This window comes from Syngnathus floridae, chromosome 2 (genome assembly GCF_059516105.1).
Source record: "Syngnathus floridae isolate MCC-2025c chromosome 2, RoL_Sflo_1.0, whole genome shotgun sequence".
Lineage (NCBI taxonomy): Eukaryota > Metazoa > Chordata > Actinopteri > Syngnathiformes > Syngnathidae > Syngnathus > Syngnathus floridae.
The window spans coordinates 14,687,448-14,709,809 of NC_142414.1; the positions used below are offsets into that span (position 1 = coordinate 14,687,448).

Consider the following 22,362-nt stretch of genomic DNA (forward strand, 5'->3'; position numbering starts at 1 on the left):
GCCTATGTCTAGCTCTCCTGTTCCATTAGTGGTGATGTAATTTCAGTTTGTAATTCAATTAAAGTTTGACGCGTGGGGCGAATGGTGCTGCAGAAACTTGCCATACGAGTGTTCACAACAAACAGACTTTTAATAACTTTACCGTTGTTCTCGGAATCGCACATTTTGTCTTCTTTCAATTTACATGCTGGTTCCACAGTTCAGAACCTAATATAGATAGATTGAGAACCTAAATAGACCGGAAACAACTTTGTGCATGGAAAAAGAACAGTATATGTAAGGAATAAAATGTCTTGCCACATTTCTATTGCTGGGAGGATCGGATGCGCGTGTCGGAACAGGGAATTCACAGCAGCGCCGCTCGCAGGCAGTCTTATCAGTTTAGATTTTGTCGCCCTCTAGCGACAATGATAACACATTTTATTTTATTCTTTAGACAGAGAGTGTGTGCGTGTGTGTACGTGTGTGTGTGTGCATGTGCGTGTGTGTAACTTTATAGTTGTCGCCTAAATTCTGTCCATTGCATTAGTTTGCGGGGCAGCGTTGACACATTCAACATGGCCGATGCATTTACCTATCCCAGTCAAGGGGCCAACCCACTCAAGGCGGTATCTATGGTTCTAGCGTCATATGTCTGAGACGACTAATGTGACGCCATCAAGTGGCGCCCGAGTCCGTTTCGTAAAATGTGTGCTCGCTACCATCCCAAGATTAATTTCTAAGTGGATTTATTAGCGGAAATGTCAGTTTTTCATGACGAAGTGGAGATCGAAGATTTTGAATACGACGAAGACACAGAAACATATTATTTTCCGTGTCCATGTGGAGACAAATTCGCCATAAGCAAAGTGAGTCAACTTCAGCCATCACGTTCCTCCGTTTTGCAACTGTGCACTGTACATGTAAATGATAACTTGGTTTATTTGATCAAACGTCCTGAAATATTTCTACTGTTACTACGGATATTGGCTTAAAAGATCAACTTTGCGTTGCTGAAAGTATTTTACAATGCGTTAGAGACACAATCAATCTTTGTACTGTCAAAGCTGTAACTGAATACATGTTATGTTCAGCACGTATGTTTGGTGCCAAAGGACTTGTATTCCATATAATATTCCAATGATCAATTATTTCATTTAAGTATAAAAACGTTAAAGTTTAATTAAATATTACTCCTCCCCCGACTCAACACATTCCAAAACACCAATAAGCTAAAAAACTCAAATGGTATGAACACATTTATTTAACCTAGCTAAACAATTGGAATGATCTTCAGAGTGTGTGCTCTCAATAGGCCTGCAGTAAGCAACGTGATTGAGGATTAACATAGATGTTCAGCTTTAATTGTGCATTTGTCCTTCTTTTAGTTAGGACTATGCTATAATATATTTTTCCTCAATTATATTTATGTTCCCTTTTAAGACAACCTTCAATTTAGTAAATTGCTGGTTCCCCCCCCAAGAAAATTTCTACAACTTTTTAACTTTCATTGGTATTAACTGCTTTTTGTGTGTGTTGACAGGAAGAGCTGGAAAATGGCGAGGACGTGGCCACGTGCCCGAGCTGCTCGCTCATTGTCAAAGTCATTTATGACAAGGTGATTGACAGCTTGTTAGCACCATTGCTGGGAGGCAATTTCCAGATTACTTTAGGGACCAAAAGTGGAGAAACTTTTTCAGTATCTACTAGACAGAAATATATATATATATAAGAGGGATTGGGACCATTTTGGAGAGATAGTGAAAAGCCCTAATTGAAGCGCTTTTTAAAATCATTTTATCATCATCAATTATCACCTTACACGAAGAGAACAGAAAAATTGGCACTCACAATGACATTTTGTCTTTCAGGAGTCTTTCATGTCGGGGGAAATCATTGAAGCCCCATCTGAAAGCAAACTGGCACTGGTTTCCACCTGACCTGGATTGACCTTCAAGACTGTTAATTTGATGTAATAATAATAATTATTGTGATCATTTGTGGATAGGCCACGCAATCAATTGAAAAAACTGACTGCCCCAAAATCACAGCAATTTGCAAAGCAGAAACAACTGATGTTTCCTTTTTGTTTTGTATTTGCTTGTTTTGGCTTCAATGTTCACTTACATGTAAATATACTGAATCTCATTATTTGTGTGCACCTTTTAAAGAAATGAAAGCATTTCCACAGCATCTTTGGGCTCATTTGTCAATAGTTCAACCCAAGACACACAAATGAAATTTCATTTCTCCTACTCAAACGAAACTTGTCTAAGTGTTGACCCAGCATACTACTTAATTACTTTTTACTTATTTGTGTATGTTTTGTTATGATGCATTGTGATAGCAACACAAAATTTCTCATGTTTGAGAAATGGCAGACACATAATGGCAGCCATGTTTCCGTCATGTTGTAATCATTTCAAAGTGGAAGTCAAATGAAAGATGACAACCTGACAGATGCCTGCGGAGGTTCACACCTTGAAAAAGAAAAGCTGTTTACACGTTCATCCTGATGCCGCTGCTGATGACGATAATGAGGAAGATGCTGATGAGTTCTCAGCTGGTGACCAACTACATCAGCTGAGGCCTGGGGTTCCCAGGGTGACCTTCACAATGGCATGTTTTATATCTTGGAGCAAACAGATGACACCCCAGGAGAAGGTGGAGTATAGTGATGTGCATTCCAGTTCTTTTAAGTGAACTGAATCTTTAGAATCAGTGGCGGGTGCGGCACTTTTCACTTTCCGTGAAGCTTTGACCATGATTTTTCCCTAATGAAGCGGCCTGGGATTAGGTACACTTGAAAATGGAGGTGTACCTAATGGAGCGTCCGAATAACTCACATATCAAACAGCCAATCAGGAGATGGGGGTGAGGGCGGGTGTGGCACTTTTCACTTAAGCTTTTTCCCTAATGAAGTGGCCTGAGATTAAGTACACCTCATGGACACTTCAATAGGTAAACTACACGAGGTAAAAAAAAAAGGAATAAATAAGAAAGTGCAGCAAATGATTCGGTGAACGATTCTTTTGAACAAATCTTTTGAGTGAACCGATTCTAAACATTCAGTTCTCATAAAACTGGAATGCACATCACTAGTACAAAAGAGTACAGACGGCTAAGGGTGGTGTCCAGGTTGATATAGCCGACCGGTTAGTGAAATGGGCTCTTGCTCGGTAAGAACTTGGTTCGATCCCAGGTGAGAGCATATACCCAAATGTGCTTTTAGAATTGGAACCTCGCTTTGTATGTGTACGCATATGCAAGCAAACATATTGGAACGCGGCCAATATTTCAAATTTCAAGTGTACCTAATAACAGGCCAGTTTATTAGGGAAAAATCGTGGCCAAAGCTTAATCTTGGAATCTTGGAAAACATGTTGGAACACGGCCCCGAGGACTAGAGCTTGACACCTGTGACCTTTGACCATGATATTTCCCTAATAAAGTGGCCTGTTATTAGGTACACTTGAAAATGGCGGTGTACCTAATGGAGTGTCCGTGTGATTCCCTCGTTAAGTGCAGGTGCGTGAAAACTTTTAGCTCCTTTTGAACGTGACAGAAGCTAAAAGTTTTCACGCACCTGCGCTTAACGAGGGTCACTTGGAAAACATGTTGGAACGCGGCCCCGAGGACTAGAGCTTGACACCTGTGACCTTTGACCATGATATTCCCCTAATAAAGTGGTCTGCTATTAGGTACACTTGAAAATGGCGGTGTACCTAATGGAGTGTCCGTTTGATTCCCTCGTTAAGTGCAGGTGCGTGAAAACTTTTAGCTCCTTTTGACCGTGAAAGAAGCTAAAAGTTTTCACGCACCTGCGCTTAACGAGGGTCACTTGGAAAACATGTTGGAACGCGGCCCTGAGGACTAGAGCTTGACACTTGTGACCTTTGACCATGATATTCCCCTAATAAAGTGGTCTGCTATTAGGTACACTTGAAAATGGCGGTGTACCTAATGGAGTGTCCGTTTGATTCCCTCGTTAAGTGCAGGTGCGTGAAAACTTTTAGCTCCTTTTGACCGTGAAAGAAGCTAAAAGTTTTCACGCACCTGCGCTTAACGAGGGTCACTTGGAAAACATGTTGGAACGCGGCCCCGAGGACTAGAGCTTGGCACCTGTGACCTTTGACCATGATATTCCCCTAATAAAGTGGTCTGCTATTAGGTACACTTGAAAATGGCGGTGTACCTAATGGAGTGTCCGTTTGATTCCCTCGTTAAGTGCAGGTGCGTGAAAACTTTTAGCTCCTTTTGACCGTGAAAGAAGCTAAAAGTTTTCACGCACCTGCGCTTAACGAGGGTCACTTGGAAAACATGTTGGAACGTGGCCCCGAGGACTAGAGCTTGGCACCTGTGACCTTTGATCATATTTCCCTAATAAAGTGGCCTGCTATTAGGTACACTTGAAAATGGCGGTGTACCTAATGGAGTGTCCGTGTGATTCCCTCGTTAAATGCAGGTGCGTGAAAACTTTTAGCTCCTTTTGAACGTGAAAGAAGCTAGAAGTTTTCACGCACCTGCGCTTAACGAGGGTCACTTGGAAAACATGTTGGAACGCGGCCCCGAGGACTAGAGCTTGACACCTGTGACCTTTGACCATGATATTTCCCTAATAAAGTGGCCTGTTATTAGGTACACCTCATGGAGACTACAATAAGTACCGATTCTAAAGATTCAATTCACTTAACTGGAATGCACGTCACTAGTACAAGACAGTGCAGATGACCATGGATCGCCAGGTTGAACTAGCTGACTGGTTAGTAACACGGGCTCTTGCTCTGTAAAAATTTGGTTCGATCCCAGGTGTGAGAATATACTTAAATGTGCTTTTATTGTGCAATTAACACTTTATTTCTTCTTTTTTTTTTTTTTAACCTCGTGTAGTGTACCTATTGAAGTGTCCATGAGGTGTACCTAATCACAGGCCACTTCATTAGCTTAAGTGAAAAGTGCCATACCCGCCCTCCCTCCCACCTCCTGATTGGCTGGTTGATCTGTGACGTCACACGGACACTCCATTAGGTACACCACCATTTTCAGGTGTACCTAATATTATATATTATATATATATATTTTGTACGTGTCAAGAATGTGTATTTGACTACTTGCTCTTTATTTTGGCGGACACCAACACATATTACACAACGTAAAACACATACATATTATCATATAAAGCAGTTAACCAAATGTCAGATTTTTGTTTTCATGCCCAAAAAAATAAAAACAAGGAATGAAACACCAGACAAGTTTTAACAGGTTTTAATGTTTATTAAAATAATAATAGTAATACAAGTAAATTTCAAACCAGCAATCTAATGTGAAATTGCAGTAGATATATTGGATAACAATATTTAGGGGTATATATGCATACAGGTTATTTAAAAACTACTATACGTTACAAAATCAAGATTACCCAAAGAGAAGCATAATCTCCCCACTGTTGCATAACGGTGCATCCCTTCATGCAATGAAGTTAGCCGTTAGCTTGGAGAAAAAGCGCATAAAAGAAGTGGCGTTTCAGTGAGTGGTTCTTTTTTTCCTTGGCAAATCGTAAATCTACAATGTGGCTTACATAGTTCACGCCAGGAGGGAGACGCAACACGTTCACTGACTGATCCGTTGATGCACGTCATTTTCTTCGTTTTACTTTACGGCGAAGTGGCACCAGCTTCAATGCGCATTACCGACACCTACTGGTTGAAGTCATATGAACTGAAAAAAGAACGAATCAATTCAGGAAGTGATTCGTTCACGCTCGTTCACTGAAAAGAATTCGTTCTTTTGAACGAATCGTTCACTCACGAGCCAACACTAGTGGAGTAGCCTCTCAAAACCCAGTGTCCAGGAGAACCACGGTACACTATCTCCTCAGAGTAACGCACGCACGCAGTAGTGCCCTCCATCATGTACGTTACACTTTAGACCATAAGTAAAATCTGCGTTGGAGAACCCTATTTAAGTGCTGCTATCTCGCCATGTTTTTCTTGCATTTATAACTCTTATTTTCTTAAGGTCTTAAAACACAATCAAACAAATAAATTGAGAACATGTTGAGAGAAAGAGCAATGGATAAGACAAAACTATAGCACAAACTGTTACAGTGTACCAATCCCGCTGTTTACAGTAAACAAATCACATTTTCCACCTGTGAACATGTGTTTACGATGTTCTATTGGCCACTGACAGCCAGCAGGTAGCAGTCTAAATGTGCCTGGATTCAACTCAATAACAAATCATGACGAATATTAATGAGTAAAAAAATTTAAGCATTCGGAAGACTGAATATGGCCTTGTGTCTGGACCCCCTGCTGAGTCTCTGCAGGCAAGAGGCAAAAATAACCAGAAGGTGTGACAATGCGGCAACATACTGTAGATGTTGATTCTTGTTTAAACAAGAAACTTGTTGAGATCTGTTCTTAGAGTCATCTTTCTGGGTGACCCCACATACATTAGAGGGTGTCAATTACATGCGGAGTTTTGTCAGTGAAGACAATTAGCATTATTTTCCCCAGTCCCACGCAAATTGTCCAGGTTTTTGTTACATTGGTGACAGTTTACAATTTCGGTTCAGATTCTTGCAAGAAACGCCATAGAGGCCTCAAGACACATAAAATGATACGGCGGGCCGTATCTGGCCCGGGGCCTGAGGTTGACGCCTGCCTGCCTCTTCCAGCTTTGACAGCATTTAAGCGCACGCTGGCTTCTGCAGAGCCAGTAAGCTGTCAGGCGCACACGAGGGGATGTTAAGTGGGTGACACAGACGCTCAGTTACTCTATCGCAGACTCGCGCACATTCGAGCTGACATGTCCGTCATGTTTTCGGATGGGCCGGCTATGAACTGGACATCCACAGTGGGCGCCTCCCGGCACGACCGGTGGAGCGACACGCCGCGGGAGCAGTTGACGCGCGGCGGTCACCGCGTGATGTCGCTCTTCCTGGGTTCCATCATGGTGTTTGGCTTCTTTAACAACTTGCTGGTGCTGGTTCTGTTCTGCAAGTTCAAGACGCTGCGGACGCCCGTCAACATGCTGCTGCTCAACATCAGCATCAGCGACATGCTGGTGTGCGCCTGCGGGACCACACTGAGCTTCGCGTCCAGTCTGCACTACCGGTGGTTGTTTGGACGGCTGGGGTGCTTGTGGTACGGCTTCATCAACTCTTGCTTCGGTGAGTTCGGACATGGCTAAAGTACTTTGAGAAGTAGAAGTAAAAGTTTAAAAACAACAACAATCGTACTGTCAGTGATATCACACATATTTACGCGGTGCTCAGAATCTGTCTTCCTGCTCCTCGGTCCAGCCAAATATCGTGTCACACCACTAGACATTCTTTCAACTGATGTAAAATTTAGTCTGCTTTCAGCCACCAGCTGCGTCCGGACATTAAATAGAAAATGCGCCCAGCATGGGGCAGAGCGGTCTGCCAAATTCCCAAACACAATGAAGGAGTTTCCATCAGGGGGCAATTGGAAACACTCCTGAGAACTGTGTGACCACCACATTTGCGCCAGTTCCATAAAAAACAAACACCTGATGGTCTTTGAAGGGTCACGTGTGAAATAGTAAAACAACATAATTTGTTCATCCAAAACAAGAGGTGCAAAGGTCATATGGAGGTCAGCGGGTGCTTTGTCCCAGGTGTAAGATCTGCACCTACGAAAATAAATACCGTATTTTTCGCACCAAAAGGCGCAATGGATGATAAGGTGCACCCTCATTGAATTTTTTATTTTAGAAATGATTCCATATATAGGGCGCATCAGAGTAAAAGGCACATAAAATAGAAGCTATACTGCAACAAACTGAGGTTAACTAGGGTTGCGGTATGCGTCCACTAGCAACAAGCCCTCTGTAAACAATCACGTTTCTCAAACTATCTCCTGTAAAATGATCAGAACTGACGAAAGTTCGATATAATGCATTGATACTACTTACCTATGTTTCCCTTCCATATTGATCCGTAAATTTACTCGAAACATCAACAGAGCAGCCTATTTTGACATGAAATAGCCTCGCGCGTATAGCAGCTATCGTTATAGCATTAGCCACCCGCAAACTCCCATGAGCCTCAGCTCGCAGACTCCCATGAGCCGCAGCAAAGTGTAAAGAATCGCGTTTCTCAAACGATCTCCTATAAAATAATCGGAACTGACTAAAGTTTGATCTAACACATTGGTACTGCTTACCTGTGTTTCCCTTCCATATCGATCCGTAAATTTACTCGAAACATCAACAGAGCAGCCTATTTTGACATGAAATAGCCTCGCGCGTATAGCAGCTATCGTTATTGCATTAGCCACCCGCAAACTCCCATGAGCCTCAGCTCGCAGACTCCCATGAGCCTCAGCAAAGTGTAAACAATCGCGTTTCTCAAACGATCTCCTATAAAATGATCGGAACTGACTAAAGTTCGATCTAACACATTGGTACTGCTTACCTATGTTTCCCTTCCATATCGATCCGTAAATTTACTCATAACATTAACGGAGCATACTATTTTTAAATGAAATAGCCTCACGGGTACAACGGATTATTCAGTGACGCCCCCCTGACTACGGTTGCCGTAATGCTGGGAAGCGATGCGACCTTGTAATTTACTAGTCGTACTAAAACGAACATTTTGGCAGAGCATTGTGTACAACCAGTATGGATCAACAAATTCATCAATTGATCCATATATAAGGCGCACCGGACTATAAGGAGCACTGTCGGCTTTTGGGAAAATTTTCTTTTTTCTGAAACGCTGATCACAGATAAAACATCTATTAATGAGTGTCAGGAAGCTTCAGACGCTCTGAGCTCATAATATAAGGGATATTTTTGGCCTGCGTCAATAATCAGAACATACGTATGTGTGCATAGATAATGAATAGGCCTAAACCATTTTGCATTATAGAATAAGTCCCACTCTGCACTAAAAGATAAGTGCTTTGTATGTGCCCTAGGTATTGTTTCTCTGGTGTCTCTCGCCCTCGTGTCCTACGAACGATACAGCACCCTGCTAGTATACAACAAGCGGGCCCCGGACTACAGGAAGCCTCTGCTCGCAGTGTGTGGGGCTTGGCTCTACTCACTGGCATGGACGTTGCCCCCCTTGCTGGGATGGAGCAGCTACGGGCTGGAGGGCGCGGGGACCAGCTGCTCGGTGACGTGGACCGAGCGAACATCCTGCTCTCATTCCTACATCATCTGTCTGTTCGTCTTCTGTCTGGGTCTGCCCGTCTTTATCATGATGTACTGCTACGGTCGCCTTTTGCATGCCGTTAGACAGGTGGGTCCCCGCAGTTGAGCCGCCAAGCAGAGACAAAGTCTGAGGTGCTGATAAGTATTCACACTCTTTCCAAATAGAAGGATGTTATCCAAATGCTCTTCAAGTACTTCAGTAAGCTTTTTATTTCTTCCTTTTGCTTTTAAATGTTTAACTGCACGTCATCACTTGTGTCATCAGGTGGGTCGAATTCGCCGGACGAGGCGGCGGGAGTTCCACATCCTGTTCATGGTTGTCATCACAGTGCTTTGCTTCCTTCTCTGCTGGATGCCGTACGGCGTCGTTGCCATGATAGCCACGTTTGGCCAGCCGGGCCTCATCAGCCCTGTAGCGAGTGTGGTGCCTTCCATCCTGGCCAAGAGCAGCACCGTGTTCAACCCGGTCATCTACATCCTGATGAACAAGCAGGTGAGGTGGGAGCTCTCCACCCTGGATTGCTCGCCAGGGCACATACAAAAAAGCGTGAGGTGGATGTGCTTTCAAACCCCATGAACCCATTTGAGAGCTTTGAAAAGTATTTGAAATAAGCAGTACATCAAGTATCATTAACACAAAGGACATCAAGTTTCTTTGCACCAGGTTTTATAATTATAGCAAAATAAATCATTACATCAAGGCAAGACAAAAAAACAACTCACCAGTACTGTTGTTATTTGACATTCGCATTCTGGATTGGGTTGAACCTGATATTGTCTCTTAATTGCTTTTTTCCTTAAAATTTGTAGGGTTCTTTTTATCTGCTTTATTGCTTCTACTGTTGCCATGCAATGTTGAAGTTTTCCCGTCGAAAAGTCAAGAATCATTATTGTTTAAGTGTGTATGTTTCCTGTAGTTGGTTAAATATGACTCTTATTGAGCGGTCATGTTACATTCAAGTTGCACGTTCTTAACATGCAACCATGACTATGGGCGAAACAGTAACATCTTGGTTGCTTCTATCAAATCACTTCTTTTGTAAGTTAAAAAAGTATCTTTTAACTCGAGTGACTCTATATGCCACCAAATCAATCAAAGCCGATTGCTCTCAATGTTCTTCTTCAATCAGTTCCACCGCTGCTTCCTGATCCTGTTCCACTGCCAGCACCGACTGACAGAGAACAGTCAATCCATCCATACCAGAACCACCGCGTTCCATCTTAACCGTTTGACGGTGGGCAGCGGCCCCGTTGTCCTCGGCGATGCCGCCGAACAAGCCAAAGCCTGCGACGCAGACGGCACCAGCGCCACCCTCTCGGAAAAACATCAAAGTGTCACTGCATGACATCTCCCTGTGAGCTGTTGTCGGACTCAAAAGTGACCCAAGTGAACATTCAAGAAATGTCACCCGAAGCCACCAAGAAAGGTGGCAAGTTGTAGCAGCTTGAAGTGGATGATTCTGAACAAATGTGAATATTTTCCGTGTAGTCAACCTGCTGTGGTTGTTCAAAGTGGAATAAAAATATTTTCTATGTTTAATCCGTAACATTTAATAGGTGAACCCTAAATCACCCCCCCCATCTAATTTTGGGACACTCACAATAAGTGGGAACTAAACCCTCGCTGCCCACAGTGTGCAGTACTAAACATCTGCACACTGTTGGCGCTCGTGATGAAGTGTTAGGAGTCTTCAGCTGTGTCAAAGTCGTGAATGGCATTCACCAAAATGTGAGACAGTTCTATTTGTGCACCCAAAAAATGTCATAATGTAATGGAAGGAAGAAGCAGAGAGAAGCGGACAACCAGCCATTAGTAGTTCAACTCGTGCACATGAATGTTCTGCAGTGGTGGAAAAATAACATCATTCTACTGGAGTGCAGAAACGTCATACAGTAGTAGAAACCAGCACGACTAAAAGTTGTACTAGAACACCTGTGCTGAGTTGTCCATATGCTAATACGGTCTTAACTCCAATGAACATCTTTGGGCACGAGTAGAATGACGAGGCCAAACAAGTCGAGTGACTTGTCGTACAGTAGTGAAGCACTTAATTGTTGAATTTCGCAATGAAACTGGTTGTAGCATCAACAAGTGCACAATTTTGCCAGGCTGAGTGGGTACCAACATCACACTAATAGTGTTGAAGGCAGCAGTAGAAAAACTTTACCAGTAAGACATTCAGTTGCGCTAAATTGTCTTACGAGTGAGGTTGAGAGAATCGTCATCCAAGGACATTAAGATGAGACTGAATAAATCCTCAAATGACTGTCTGTAGCCCCCAGTGTTGGAGGAGAAAGTTTATGAGGCAGAAGAAGTTGCTTTTCAGCACCTGGCGGAGCAGGTGGAAGGAGTCTTAGGGCAGCATAAGACATAGCATAGAGCCCCGCATTAGCTGGTCACACAAAGCCCACCCTCACGGTCAAATCAAGCATCCGTCACCCAACACAAGCGATTGTCAAGCTGCAGGAGAAAAGATTCCGCAAGCTCTCCGACCCGGAGAGTCGTTCGGGAGTCCATTGCGAAACGAGAGATGGAACCGTTGGGGGTCACTGCTGGGCCAAGAGGATGCTGCGGTTGGCTTTCATCTTCTCCAGACGTTTGGTGAGGTGACTATTCGCCGATTCCAGCTCCTGGATCCGATCCAGAGCAGTGCGCAGCTGCAGACACCGAAACAAACATATTTTGGACAATGAAAAATTAAAGAATGTGAAAGACTAGCGATTTTGCAGTTTTTATTTTTGGAGGACAGTACTTCTCTATGCAGTTTTCTCCTTTCGACCTTCAGCTCATCCTCAACCATCTCTGCATTCTCCGACGCTGTCCTGTAGCGAGTTACCTGAGCTTCCAGACGGATGACCTGGACAATGACACCAGCAAGAAAAGTGTATTTAGAGGCACAGAGGAATAAACTCATATTCTCAAACATATGGCAAGACCTGAAAAGCTTGCCTACAAGATTAGAACTTTGGGTCAAATGTGAAATACTTTGGACACAAAACACGTGGCTTGATACTGATGATTTTCCTTGCCCAATAAAGGAAAACATTTGAAAATGTCTTTTACTCATTATAATAATTAATTATGAGGACACGCTTGGCCTGAATCAAAATGAAAAGTATGTAAGGGTTGGAAAAAAAAATATTGTGTGGAAGGTGGATTGAAAAAAACGAATCAAACAACAAAAAAGGAAAAGACCAACGACGTACGTTCTGTTCCAGAGCGGTAACTTCTTGTTCAGATTTGACGAGTTTGAATTTCAGCTCGCTGATTTGTCTGCTTGCATCTCCTGAGAAGAAAAGCGTGCGACAGTGACGAAGACGAACGAGCGAGAGTGAGAAGAAGATGAAGGCTCACTCTGAAGGTCCACCGCATGAGAATCTGCGCCATTTTCCAAACCGTCTTCCTCTGGATTTTGGCTCCCATCAAGATTTCTTTGTCTCAGAAGCAGTTGAGTCTTGAGCATTCTCACCTGTAGAAGACACACACACAATTTGAAAACAAATGAAAATCCTGCAGGATGGCTGTTCGTCTCCCTCTTGTGTGAAATTTGCATGATGTTTCAGTGTTGATTTCCTGTCACACCTGATCCTGCAAACTTTCCCTTTCTTCAAGTAGCTTCTTCAGATGCAGCTCTGAAACGACAGAAGTGGACGCATGGTTACAAAGAGCCTCCCCACAAGCTTATTTATTTGTTCATTCACTATGCATGCTTAATTGGAATTCAAATAACTGTATTTGATGACAATTTGGAATTATTAGAGAAATTATTATGATAGCCTAGTTTAAAATCAAATGATTGGTGGTTTGATTCTAAAATATTGGTGTTAGATTTTAATTAGTAAACAGTGAGGAACAGTTCACTTGGTTTCTATAATTTCTTACCCTTGTGTAATTCTGCGAAGTCACTGTTGAGAAAATCGTAACATAGCAGCAAACGTTATGTGGAAGGGGGGAATAAAATACTTGGAACTTAAATCAACAGGACTCATTTATTGCTTTTGATGACCAAAAAATACAATACAAACATCAATAGCAGATTATTCGATCCACCTAATTTGTAGCTTGTGAGTATCTTTAAATATGACACTTAAACAATTTCAGTCCATAAAGATTGTAGCGCTGTTCTTATTAGGGTGGCACGACTTTGGACCACAACCACAATCTTACTGCTCCATCTCCTCATGGGCTTCCTCACAACTGTCCATGTCTGCCACCTCCTGGGTAGCCTGCATATCTGTCCCCAGTATCTGGCTGACTCGTTGCTCTTCAAACACTTTCCCTTCTGGGAGTTTGAACAGCACCCATTCAGGAGCTGCCATGACCTTGAGTTCCTCAACAAACCTCGCGAAATTGCAAATATGGCCGACGGTAGCGGAAGTGGCCGGAGATCTAGGCAACTTTGTGAAGAGGTCTTCAGGGGAGGTGGTGTCCCCAGCAAAAGTGGAATCCACAAAAACAAAGTCGGACATGTTTATATCGTCTGCTTCTTCTATATCGTCTGCTTCTTCTTGTGATCTTTGACAATTCTCAGCGGTATTTCCAATGACCCTTTGCTGATATTTTGCAGAACATTCCTCACAGTATTCACGTATGAGACTTTCTGAGAAAGAAGGCTCTGCTGCGCTCACCCCAGTGGGTGCGGAGGAACATTCAACGGGCTTTTCGTTCAATTTCTGACCTGTCAGGCGGTTTGAATCGGGCCGCTGTATTGTGTCAGCCGAGTTTCCAGATCTGATGTTCTTTTGATATAAGATCGAGGCGGGCTGACCTGATTTTTGGACTTTTCCAATGGAAGTCCTGCCAACATGAGAGATGGATTTTTTGCGATTTGCTTGACTTTTTTTGGACAGTTTGGCTTCATTCGGTGACTTGACTTTAGGTGTGGGTGTCAACTCATGATCAGAGTCTCCACTCTGCTTCTCGGCTTGTTTTGCGATTGCGCTTTTCACAGAAACACAACTTCCTTTTAGTCTGGTGGAAACTATTCTCATACGATCTTTTCTTCTTCCTTGATGAGTCAATTGTTTCCTTGCGCGGGCCTCTCGGCTCACGTTCGAAACTCGTACGTGCTTGCCGGCCGAGCCGAAGCTGAGCAACTGTGTGGGTTTATTTTTTGGGCAATAGTGGGACGTGATGTCTCCGGTGTTGCCTGAAAGACCACGGAGGATACATTGGAGCATTAAGCACGGACGTTTGATTGAAATTTGCACAAGGCGTGATTTCAGCATAATCGGCGGACACGCCCACAACATGTGCAAGCGGAGGTCTTTGAAGCCTCATTTTGTATTTTTTTTCAGTCTTTCATATTAGACGGTGTTGTTAACACTACTCTTCGGTGTGACGTGTCGAATTTAGATAACATTTATTTTCACAACTTCAAAAGCCTTGCGGGCCTTGGCAAATGTTAGAGTACATGCTCTGGGGTCAACTAAAAAAATGGATACAAATGGCACCCGGGCTGCAGTTTGGACACCCCCTGCTTTACTGTCATTGAACAATAAAAGATGAATGATAGTGATAGCTTGTGTTTTCTGGCAATTGAAGCTTACCCAGCATGCTCTCTCTGCTGTCAGCAACGTCCTCCGCAAAGCTGTTGCTGACTTCATCCTCGTCCAATCTCGGCCCCCCATTGGTTGCGAGCTCAGGAGAAATGACCTCTCCGTATTTCTGCTTGGGAAATGATCAATAATCACTGACGCATCAACGAATTGCACGCTTTCTTTGATTGGCTGACCTTCCTTTAAAAAAAAATAAAAATAAAGCTGAACGAGGCCAAATGGTTACATGTCGTGTCAAGCGACATGGCGAGGGCATCGCGGCTTCTTTTTCTGTACCTTGACAACATCTCGGAGGCTGAGCACCTCAACTCTCAGCTGGTCGCGCTCGATTTGAATAACGTCAGAGATTTCCCTCTGACGCTCTAATGCCTGAGAGGGACCAAGTACGATGAGTCGGTGTTTGGGGGAGGGGGGGGGAGTGGGAAGGTAGGAGAAAGGAGAGAAAGCGGGTTAAGTAAGATGAATGGATTAGCAGTAATATTAGTATGACATTTAGTAGAAATTATATCTGCTCTGGCTTTTTTTCTTTGTTTTGATTTACTAATACCAATATTTGAGCGTTTGTAATGTTTGGACCCTTCATCACATCATACCGCAATCTTCTTTTCTTTCCACTGCAGAGCCTCCTGCAAGTCAGACACCTCTTGAGCATAAGCATGTGTTTGTTCTCGTAACTGTGACACTTCCTGGGGGAGTGGAAGGAAGGAAGGAAGGAAAAGGAAATTAGAAAAAGCTGTTAAAAGCTCATTAAAAGGTGGTAAGTTTGCCCAAAGATCTTGAATCTTGTTGAGGTTACACAGAAGATGAATGTGAGCACGCCGGTCTGTACATTTTGTCTATGTTGGGAATGCTCAGCGTTGAACTGACCATCAGAAGTTCTTCACTTCGTCTCATAGTCTCGTTCATCTCTTTAAACTGGAACTGAAGGAGAATGTGACAGTCACGCTCACGTTCGTATGCCTGCAAACACACACGGGGCACATCAGAAATAAGTGCTGGGAAGTCATGATGTGCAAATACTCATTATAAGATTCTGAAGTGATGCTGAAATGATTACTCCAGTGTTCTAATGTTCCATTGTGTTTGCTGTGTTAGACGTCTTATGGATGTATAGAAATCCCTTGAAAACCCTTGTGCAATTATGTTGGTAAGTTTTCTGGATGACCCCAAACTTTTGACCGATAGTGTATGTTGCATCTGAATTCATTCCTAAATATGAAAACTGAAACATTGTAGAAATTAATGAATGGAATGTATGTTATTGCCATCTTTATTTAAATTTTAAAGTAAACCTCAACAGCTATGGGGGTTCACTCACACAGTAAGCACACAATTGCACTAGACTTGCGCTTGGCACGAATATAGGGCAATTAGTCTCAAAGTAACATTCCATTATGAATATGTCATGCTACTAACTTAGCTGTCTTGTTCACAGTGCTAATGCTACCTTAGAATTGCTAGCGCTGCGTATTTGTTGAAGCAAGGTATGCCTTGTCTGTGGATTTGAGAATCACACTTATGCATGTCAGTGAGCGGAACAGTTTTGGTGAGAGACTGGAGGTTAGAAGAGAGAGGCTACACTCAAATCTTGCAAGCAGTTTTAACATTGTAAACTCCCTCTTCAGAATAGAGTGTGAATAATTGTTCCACCTGTTAGAAAGAAATTCAAACAATGCTATCTGACATCCCATCAACCTACTTACCTTTGTGCGCTCATCGGCGTGCCGTCGCGCCTCCCAAAGCAGTTCCTCCATGTCGCTCAGGTCCTCCCGCAGAGTTTCCACCTGATACATTAAAGTCGACTTGTCGTTGTGCAGCTGAGCGTTTGAAACCATGGCTCTGCGATACTTTTCCTCTGCCTCTGCCACAGAGTCCTGAGACAATGGATAATCACTCATGAGTCAGACCTCTTTAGCAGACGGATCATATGGTTTTGATTAATTGCTAATCAGTTAATCAGTGAATTGTCGCTACCTTCATCTCCCTGATTGACGCCTCCATCTCGACGGAGACTGACGTGTCACAGCTTCCTCTGCGAGATGACGCTCCACCCAGTGAAGACAAAGTGGCTGCAGAAAGGTTCAGCGCTGTCCTGGAGCCCTGAGGAGGAAGACACGTCAATACAATTCAACGGCGGAAGCGGCTTAAAATCAAATTATCATGGCTGAGCAATACAGTAAAAAAAAAATACAGTAGCTCTACTAGTAGTGGCACATACTTGCAAATGTTTTTGTATTTCAATTAAATACTCAAATATAACTCTTTGTAGCGTAACAAATTGCCATTACGAACATTTAAGAACATCCAACTGCATGTTTTTCTAACATTCTTGTCACATCTACTTCAGTAGCAAAAGATATTTCAGTTATATGGTGTCTCAGTTTGAACTTTGAGTGGCATTACGTTAAAAGCAGCACTTAAAGTAGGTAGGAGAGAAAAAGAAAATTCCTGGTGAGTAGAAACAATTATGAATCGATGCCATGTTGATTTGATAGCTTAACTTGTCAGGTATACTAAGAAAACATTTGTCTTTTCTGGATGTGAAATCGCTGAATGGCTGTAGCGCCCAGCGCCATTTTCATCTTAGCTCAAATGAGCCAAACCTAGAAACTTGACTTACTCTATCCAGGAAGTCTCTGTCCAGTCTCTCCTCCACCTAAGCACACACAAAGTCAGACTATAGATATGTTTTTGTTTTTTTTACGGCGCCCTCAAAGAAAACTCCAGCTATTTCCCACCACTTAGTCCGCAGTCAGCTGCAACAAACATCAGGATTAACAGACCTAGCCAAACTTACCACAGGGCTGGCACGAGCTGAACTAGCTCTGGAGGATGCCCGGGAGCCAGAACCAAGAAATGAGCTGTAATCTGAAGGCTGGGAAGGCAGAAAGGAAGAACAAGTGCAGGGATAAAAGGATAGAAGCAGATGAGACAAGGATGTGTGCCAGGAAGGAGAAGTGAAAGAAAAGATGCGAGACAGAAGTGAACTCGAAGAAGAAGAACCAGGGATAGACTGGTGGAGTGTAGTCACCTTCAGACTGCCTCGACTCCCTACAGACATGCGCTCTTCATCATCTGACAGCTGAAAACACAAACATGAAGACACGTTGACGTCAGAGTACACAAACCACTTGCAATGACGATGTGGCTTCACATTGCTGGACGTAACGGCATCTTTTTTCAAAACTTCTCACACAAGAAAGATAAGAAGACATGTCCTAAACGATACAGACCGAAGCGATTCTCCGCGAGTGGCGAGAATAGCGCTCACCGTCCTCCTGATAGGCCGCGAAGGAGAACAGAAGAAGAGGAGACGGTTACAATAAAGCAGAGTTAGAAATAAAATGATCCAATCTGTAAGCTTGATAGCATGCCTACCATGCAAACTGAAAAAGATAAGGATTTGAAAATAAAACTATCTAGCAGTGTACGGCAGCTACTTGAAATGAAAAACTCCAAGGTGGCGGTAATGACGTCATTATCACTGAATACTATGCGAGCACACGCACAAGAGGCTGACATGCAGTGTAGCTGACTCGTAAAAACCTTCTAACTCCACCCAGGTGACTTTCACTTTGTGACAATTGTGACATCTATCTAAAAACGTAAAGACGGCTACTATGTCACATTAGTGACTTGATTCTGAATAGCGTGACGTTACAGTCTCTAGCAGTTCAAAACAACTGCTGCGATGCTCTTTTATTTGTTTTTCGAGAGATTAGGTGGCAGGAGGTTTTCACGGGCCGGCAGCAGATGTGTGGTCGTACCATCCACTGCTCAATGCGACCCCATTTATAATCCAGACCATAATACTTCTGTAGAGGAAAAGGAGCACACATTAAAAACATTTTTCCGTTTCGATTGTTTTTAAGTCGAAGGCGAGTCGTGCCTCGGCAGGTTTTTAAGCTAAATTGTTTGTTTGAGGTCCATATGGGCCACACCTAAGTTAGTGTGTAAAAGTAATTACATGCTTTGGTGAGAAAGGTTCAAATAAAGCGCAGACAATAAATCAAGGTTGGAGAACAAGCGAGAAGTGACTCACCGCGCAGGATGAATGTTTCTAATGACTGATGATTGAAGAACAGTCACACTGTTGCCTCTCCTACTGTCTGACCTGACCTCTGACCACAGGGTGTGTCACATGTCTTGCTTATTGCCACTCAGTGGAAGTTAGTTGATTAGTGGTGATGAATGGCTCTTTTTTTTTTTTTTTCTTACAAAGTTTGGGGCAAAAACATTTGCGTCAATATCACTGTAGGATGACGTTGAGAATTTCATGTTTTACAAATAAACTTGGGATTCTTAGACCTTGAATTTGAACTTAAATCATTGCATATGTTTCATGAAACATAAAAAGTTGAATTGATAAAGCCACAGATTTGTTTGCATTATGGTTGATCATGGAACAAATTAAAATTCTATACCAAAGTACACTGTAATCTTAGTAGTAAGAGCAGCATAAGAAGAAATGGAGCGGGCTAGGTAACTGTTAGCTTGTTGGTAACTAGACTGAGGTTGCAAGATTCTACTAGTCATTTATGTGGCAGTGGAGTGGGAGAAATATTTTACAAACACTCAACACAACCAGTTCTTTTCTTTGTCAGAAAACAGCTTCTGGTTGCTCTTTAATTGGTTATCATTCATAATCATTGACTCCCTGGCTTGGTGTTGAACAAGTATTTGCAAGGTAAATATTAAACGGGTTTTACGTTTGTCGGCCTTGATTATTTTCCAAGCAGATCAGGATAATAAGTAGCGATCATTTTTTTACAAATTCTCAAATTTGATCCGATGACTGGTGTCTGTGTGTGTGTGTGTGTGTGTGTGTGTGTGTGTGTGTGTGTGTGTGTGTGTGTGTGTGTGTGTGTGTGTGTGTATACACCACTTTTACAGTACTTTTACTTATTTAGATTGACACAGACAATTGTAGAGTGTATATAATCTACATGTTCTACAATGCCGCCCACTTTGTCCGAGGCCATTTTAAAAAATGCACTTTGGGCCATTCAGACTGGACGGTGACATGAGTGACAGCACTTCACCTCTTTGTGTTGCTTCTCTAGTTCCTTCATCCGAATTTCTCTGGCTTCTGCTCTTGCTGTTCGCCTCGCTGCCAACCGCGCTTCTGCCTGTCAAAGACGTAAATCACATCAAGATCAAGTTTTTTTTACACCTCTAGAAGTAAACTAAAGTGAAGTGTTAGTAAAAACGAGGTTTTATTCCTAATAGTATACCCACCATTCTTGTAAGCCAGTGTAACAGTATGCACCGCTAGTTTGAACATGAGAACTGCGCTTAAATATAGAAAGACTATTTAATGATTCAATTTGTACATATATGTATCTTTTTTAAAAATATTAATTCACTGTTTAATGCAAATGTATCCAACTTCAAATATAAATAAAATGGGCTCTACTTAGACTGACTTGGAGGGCATATGAAAAAATAATTGCATGTTAAATTGCAACTGCAATGTTGAGTAAAAAAATAATAATTTGATTAATTTTATAAATTGTTCATAATGAAACGGCTTGCCTGATCATTCTTTTTTTTTTTTTTATCTCTAAACACATCGGTGTGTCAGGCATCTTGTGTTGGTTTCTGGTATGTGCGATATGTGTGGCAGCACAGGGCAGCATTCCAAAGGGGGTGGAAAAAACATTGAAGTGGTAGAATGTGGCTGCAAGTGTCATGGCCACATGGGGATGCCCCAAGGAGGAGTTTGCAAAATTGTAAATAAGCAAAACAAGCATTGGGTGTAAGAGTGTATCTCCTCAAAGCAAAGAAAGAATCATTTGACCCAATCAATGAACTTCCAATTGCCCTAAAAATTCACTGAATGAATGAACGAGCATGACTGCACTGCATGACTGGAGACTGAGTGTATTGTTCTTCCTCCTGACCCAGTGCCACAATGGCAGGCTGGTTTAGGTAATGTGTTCCTTGTTTAAAAAAAAAAAGACTGAACATGTGATGCATAAAATTATAGTTTTGAATAGGGTTAAATGAAGATGGGGAAAATCCATCCAAGTGCTTATCATTCAGAGAGCTGGAGTGAATTCGAGCTGACCGGGCAAAAGGCAGACCCTGCATTGGTCACCAGCCAATCTCAGCACATATACAGTATACAATAGGACAGACAACCAGAACTTAATCCACACAACCTGCCATGCAAAAAACACGTGTGAACCACCATTACACGCACTGACCTAGTGTGTCCATGTGCGTGCATGCGTGCTGTGCCCGTGACCCCCATTCTTTAAGCCTCTAAACATTAATCTGCATCTCAACAGTCACATGACTAGTCTGACACACATGTTTTGTCTACAGCACAGATCACCATTCGTAGTGAGAAATACATTATGAGTTTATAAGACGGAATGTATTTTCTGAACAATACTAATAACATTTTGTAATTGTTACAGAAATTATTACATATTATTATATCATGACACATCATACAAATAGACTGAAAATAATAAATTATTCTTATTATTAGTAGTTGTAGTAATAGTAGTACACATCTTGTTATATTACATTTTTATTCATTTTTGTTTATCTTATCATGTTTGGTGTATTAATTTGCTTTACAACAATAATAATAATAATAATAATAATAATAATAATAATAATGATTTCATTTTGAAAATGTTATTTTCGTTATTATTATAATACAGATTATAAATATGCTGAATAGTTCGCTGCTATTAATAACAATAGTAATCATAATAATATTAATAATAACAGTAATAATAATTATATTTTTATTTAGCATTAATATTAGGTTACTATACAGAAAAAACATATAGTGAAAATGAAAATAAACAACGAATGTGTAATAAAAATAATAATAGTAAAGAATTGCAATTAAAATAATTACAATAATATGGTTTACAGTAATATAAGTATCTATTATTTATTTATACACATTTCAAAAAAATCATAATAATACAGTAATCACAAAAAATATACCACTAAAAATCATCATCATGGAAATTAGTGTGAAAATAATGGAAATAATTATTTTGACTCACGTCCCGGGCGATCTGTTGGAGAGCATCGTCCTCTGCAGTCATCTTCTCCTGGTTGGGCAGCCTCTTTCTGCCGGGTCCTTGAGTCCCCATCGTTCAGGACAGAATTATCCGGCCACGTACAGTACCTTCGTGCACCTTCGTCTCCCTCCGGAGCGCACCAGCCTTTCAATCACAACCTTCACGAACCTAGACAGACGCGTTGCAGGTCCATCAAAGAGGTTCGGAGGTGCGGCTCAGCTTGAAGTCCTTTTCCGGGCTCGAACTCACATTGAAGGTTCGGTGTCGTTCACGACTAAGCTAACGCCAGCTCCGCTTCGGAACCACAAGACGCTTGAAACCGGCTCCGTCACAATTGTCGTCCCTCCTCCGCCCAGAAAACTCGTTAATCCGCCTCTGTCAACATCCGCCGCGAGCCTGGGAGCCGCCTACGTTGCTTCCGGGACGTGAAGAAGCAAAACGCACGCGACAGGTGACGTGCGGAGAAGGACGCCACCGGTGGACCAGAATCGCTGCATCCCGAACACATTACGTTACCTTCCGCAGTGTGACGATGAAGGGGGCGTGTTTTTTTTTTTTTTTTTCTAAATTAGGTGCCTGCATG

The 22,362-nt window shown here is 42.2% G+C and overlaps 3 protein-coding genes across 22 annotated transcripts; 2 read left to right on the top strand and 1 right to left on the bottom strand.

Annotated features, from left to right (window-relative positions):
- Positions 1-631: 631 nt before the first annotated feature.
- On the top strand, positions 632-2,172 carry dph3 (diphthamide biosynthesis 3). The gene is made up of 3 exons (XM_088368530.1): positions 632-848; positions 1,523-1,597; positions 1,851-2,172. The coding sequence occupies exons 1-3, from the start codon at positions 741-743 to the stop codon at positions 1,917-1,919; spliced, it is 252 nt and encodes an 83-aa protein (XP_088224656.1). The 5' UTR covers positions 632-740; the 3' UTR covers positions 1,920-2,172.
- Positions 2,173-6,716: 4,544 nt separating this feature from the next.
- On the top strand, positions 6,717-10,786 carry LOC148402056 (opsin-3-like). Its single transcript, XM_088368406.1, has 4 exons — positions 6,717-7,153; positions 8,931-9,256; positions 9,434-9,661; positions 10,299-10,786. Exons 1-4 carry the CDS (start codon positions 6,790-6,792, stop codon positions 10,512-10,514), a joined length of 1,134 nt encoding a protein of 377 aa, XP_088224532.1. The 5' UTR covers positions 6,717-6,789; the 3' UTR covers positions 10,515-10,786.
- lrrfip1b (leucine rich repeat (in FLII) interacting protein 1b) lies at positions 9,819-22,298 on the bottom strand. Of its 20 annotated transcripts, none has more exons than XM_088368404.1 (18): positions 21,762-22,283; positions 19,770-19,856; positions 18,495-18,542; positions 17,961-18,005; positions 17,759-17,809; positions 17,525-17,602; positions 17,348-17,383; positions 16,702-16,827; positions 16,431-16,601; positions 15,595-15,687; positions 15,321-15,413; positions 15,004-15,096; positions 14,719-14,839; positions 12,752-12,801; positions 12,524-12,638; positions 12,376-12,455; positions 11,922-12,026; positions 9,819-11,826 (listed from the first exon to the last, which is right to left on the bottom strand). In XM_088368404.1, exons 1-18 carry the CDS (start codon positions 21,849-21,851, stop codon positions 11,716-11,718), a joined length of 1,593 nt encoding a protein of 530 aa, XP_088224530.1. In that variant the 5' UTR covers positions 21,852-22,283; the 3' UTR covers positions 9,819-11,715. The 20 variants fall into 20 exon arrangements, with proteins under 20 accessions (XP_088224530.1, XP_088224531.1, XP_088224523.1 ...); XM_088368405.1 differs by having other exon boundaries at positions 14,719-14,836; positions 21,762-22,282; XM_088368397.1 differs by lacking the exon at positions 17,348-17,383.
- Positions 22,299-22,362: the final 64 nt, after the last annotated feature.

Coding starts and splice junctions, on each gene's coding strand:
- dph3 (XM_088368530.1), top strand. CDS start 741: ATGTCAGTTTTTCATGACGAAGTGGAGATCGAAGATTTTGAATACGAC. Junction 849..1,522: donor ACAAATTCGCCATAAGCAAA/GTGAGTCAACTT, acceptor GTGTGTTGACAG/GAAGAGCTGGAAAATGGCGA. Junction 1,598..1,850: donor TCAAAGTCATTTATGACAAG/GTGATTGACAGC, acceptor TTTGTCTTTCAG/GAGTCTTTCATGTCGGGGGA.
- LOC148402056 (XM_088368406.1), top strand. CDS start 6,790: ATGTCCGTCATGTTTTCGGATGGGCCGGCTATGAACTGGACATCCACA. Junction 9,257..9,433: donor TTTTGCATGCCGTTAGACAG/GTGGGTCCCCGC, acceptor TTGTGTCATCAG/GTGGGTCGAATTCGCCGGAC. Junction 9,662..10,298: donor ACATCCTGATGAACAAGCAG/GTGAGGTGGGAG, acceptor TTCTTCAATCAG/TTCCACCGCTGCTTCCTGAT.
- lrrfip1b (XM_088368384.1), bottom strand. CDS start 21,851: ATGGGGACTCAAGGACCCGGCAGAAAGAGGCTGCCCAACCAGGAGAAG. Junction 15,688..16,430: donor ACGCCGATGAGCGCACAAAG/GTAAGTAGGTTG, acceptor GTGTGTTTGCAG/GCATACGAACGTGAGCGTGA. Junction 15,414..15,594: donor GAAGTGAAGAACTTCTGATG/GTCAGTTCAACG, acceptor CCACTCCCCCAG/GAAGTGTCACAGTTACGAGA.